This window comes from Oryx dammah, unplaced genomic scaffold (genome assembly GCF_014754425.2).
Source record: "Oryx dammah isolate SB20612 unplaced genomic scaffold, SCBI_Odam_1.1 HiC_scaffold_1319, whole genome shotgun sequence".
NCBI classification, from domain to species: Eukaryota; Metazoa; Chordata; class Mammalia; order Artiodactyla; family Bovidae; genus Oryx; species Oryx dammah.
In genome coordinates, this window is record NW_024071442.1 from 2,918 (window position 1) to 5,241 (window position 2,324).

The 2,324-nt window shown below is 51.1% G+C and overlaps 1 protein-coding gene across 1 annotated transcript; it reads right to left on the reverse strand.

Annotated features, from left to right (window-relative positions):
• Positions 1-1,615, reverse strand: LOC120859505 (cationic amino acid transporter 3-like). Its single transcript, XM_040235592.1, has 4 exons — positions 1,072-1,615; positions 707-873; positions 327-435; positions 1-164 (listed from the first exon to the last, which is right to left on the reverse strand). Exons 1-4 carry the CDS (start codon positions 1,214-1,216, stop codon positions 67-69), a joined length of 519 nt encoding a protein of 172 aa, XP_040091526.1. The 5' UTR covers positions 1,217-1,615; the 3' UTR covers positions 1-66.
• Positions 1,616-2,324: the final 709 nt, after the last annotated feature.

Consider the following 2,324-nt stretch of genomic DNA (forward strand, 5'->3'; position numbering starts at 1 on the left):
CATGGAGGGATTCCTTGCAGCTCTACTTCCTGTGGTTAAGATGACTCAGCATCAGGGATGTTTTTGTCAAGAGTCTGGGAGGTGGAGGCTGGTGGCTGGTGGCTGCTGCTGATTGTTCCCTGCCAGGCTGTGTCGGATCCCATATCCAAAGTATATGAGAAACCCTAGAAGGGAGATGATATGATGAGAAGGAAATGTAGGTGCTCTCCTCACTTCCAAATGCCCCGTAGACCTCCTATGGTGTCTGATACAGTGTGGGGAGAAATAGTAGGAAGATGTTGGGTCCAGTCATTCAAGTAACCTCTTCATCCCAGAAAGCAACTTACCAATGGCATTCCAGATGCCAAACAGGGCCCAGGTCCCAGAGGTCGTCTGCATCATCAGGTAAACATTCACAAAGATGCTGACCAGTGGAAGGACAGGCAGAGCAGGGACCTGTGGGCAGAGTCAGGTCATCACTGAACACAGCTCAGATGTCTTAAAGGGAGATCCTACCCCACGTGGGTGGGAGGCTCCTGTCCTCCTCGGGCTGTGCATTCAGTGCCTACTGAGATTATGTATGCAAAGCCCTGAGGGTGGATCAGGGAAGAGTCCATTGGTTTCAGTAACTCCCCTCATTCCTTGTCCAAGAAAGGATATTTTGCCATCAAAGGACACAGACCTCATTCACCCAAGGTGGACACTTTGGACACAAAAGTTCACTTACCCTGAATGGAAGAGGAGAGGGGTCCTGGGGCTGCCTCCAGATGATGGCCGTGACCCCAGTGATGAGCAGCAGCAGCAGCACAGCCACTGTTGTGAGCACGGGGTCTCCAGAGAACACCTGGCTGGGCCACTGGGCCAGGATCAGGCTCAGGATAATCAGCAGGAGAACTGCAAGGGTCAAGGAGGAGGAGAACAGGCTGGACCCAGGAGACAAAGACGTCAGGACCTCGGGTCACATCCCTCTCTGAAACCACCAACATCAGAAAGGGCCATCATATCTGCAAGACTCCTCCACTGACAAAGTACACACACACACTCCATCCTGTCAGTTTCAAAATATGACCAAAGAGACATCCCAGTGCTCACCAAGCAGGAAGGCACATCCATAGACAATCTGGGCAGATTTCTGGGTGGGGGTGCTGCTGACAGGCAACCACAGACTCTTGAGAGTCTTTGAGCTTCCTGCTTCAGGTTCAGAGTCCAAAGTATTTCCCTTGACTAGAGGCTTCATCTGAATTTTGTCTTCTGCTTTCTCATTCTTGCTTAAATTCCAGTCTGGCTGGTACCTGAATTAGAGATATTATAGGAGTATTAACAGCAGTCCCTACTCATTCAAAAACAGACATCCTAATGCACCACTTTCCTGCCTTAAGCAGAGCAGGACTTTAGAAGGCTTAAGGAGGTGGTGGGTGGGGGGTGGGGGGGTGAGGAAAAGATGGCAGAGGAATAGGAGGGGGAGACCACTTTCTCCACCACAGATCTATTGAAAGAACATTTGAACGCTGAGCAAACTCGACAAAACAAATTCTGAACGTTGGCAGAGGACATCAGCCACTCAGAAAAGCAGACCATTGTCTTCAAAAGGAGGTAGGACAAAATATAAAAGATAAAAAGAGAGACAAAATAGGGACAGAGATCCGTCCTGGGAAGGGATTCTAAAAAGAGAAGTTTCCAAACACCTGGAAACCCTCTCACTGGCGGGTCTGGGGGAGTTTTGGAATCTCAGAGCGCAACAAAATCATGAGGAAAAATAAATAAAACCCACATGTTACGTCCCTAACAGCAACTCCCAGAGGAGAAGTACTCCAGATGCTTTCCTCCACCACCAGCAAGCAGAGACTGAATGGGGATGAGCTGGCTGCCTTGCTTAGGGTAAGGACCATGCCTGAATGCCGTGAGGGCAATCTGAGGGAGCTAACGCGAAACCTAAACTGTGGAATAGCCAGAGAGAGAGGGAAAAAAGAGTCAGAGAGGGAAAAAAGAGAGAGAAAACTATCCCGCGAAGAGCCCAAACCTAAGGCACTGCCGGCCTGCTCACAGAACAAAGGACTGAGCGAATGCCAGAGGAGAGCTAGCTGGCTGCAGACCGGCCATCCCCAGCTGGAGGCAGGTGGGGGGCAGCCAGAGCTGGAAAGGGGCAATCTCGGCCCCAGAGAGGGCATGCCCTACCAAACTGTGAAGAGGCTTCCAGTTTCTAACCAAGACTTCCTGAGATTCTTGGAGGTTAACATCCACCGGGAGGGTCGCAGCCAGAGATCAGCTCCCCAGAAAAGACACACCGCACATCGGAGATGGGCGTGCCCCAGAAACCAAGCGGCTGGGACCGAGGAGGTGAGAAG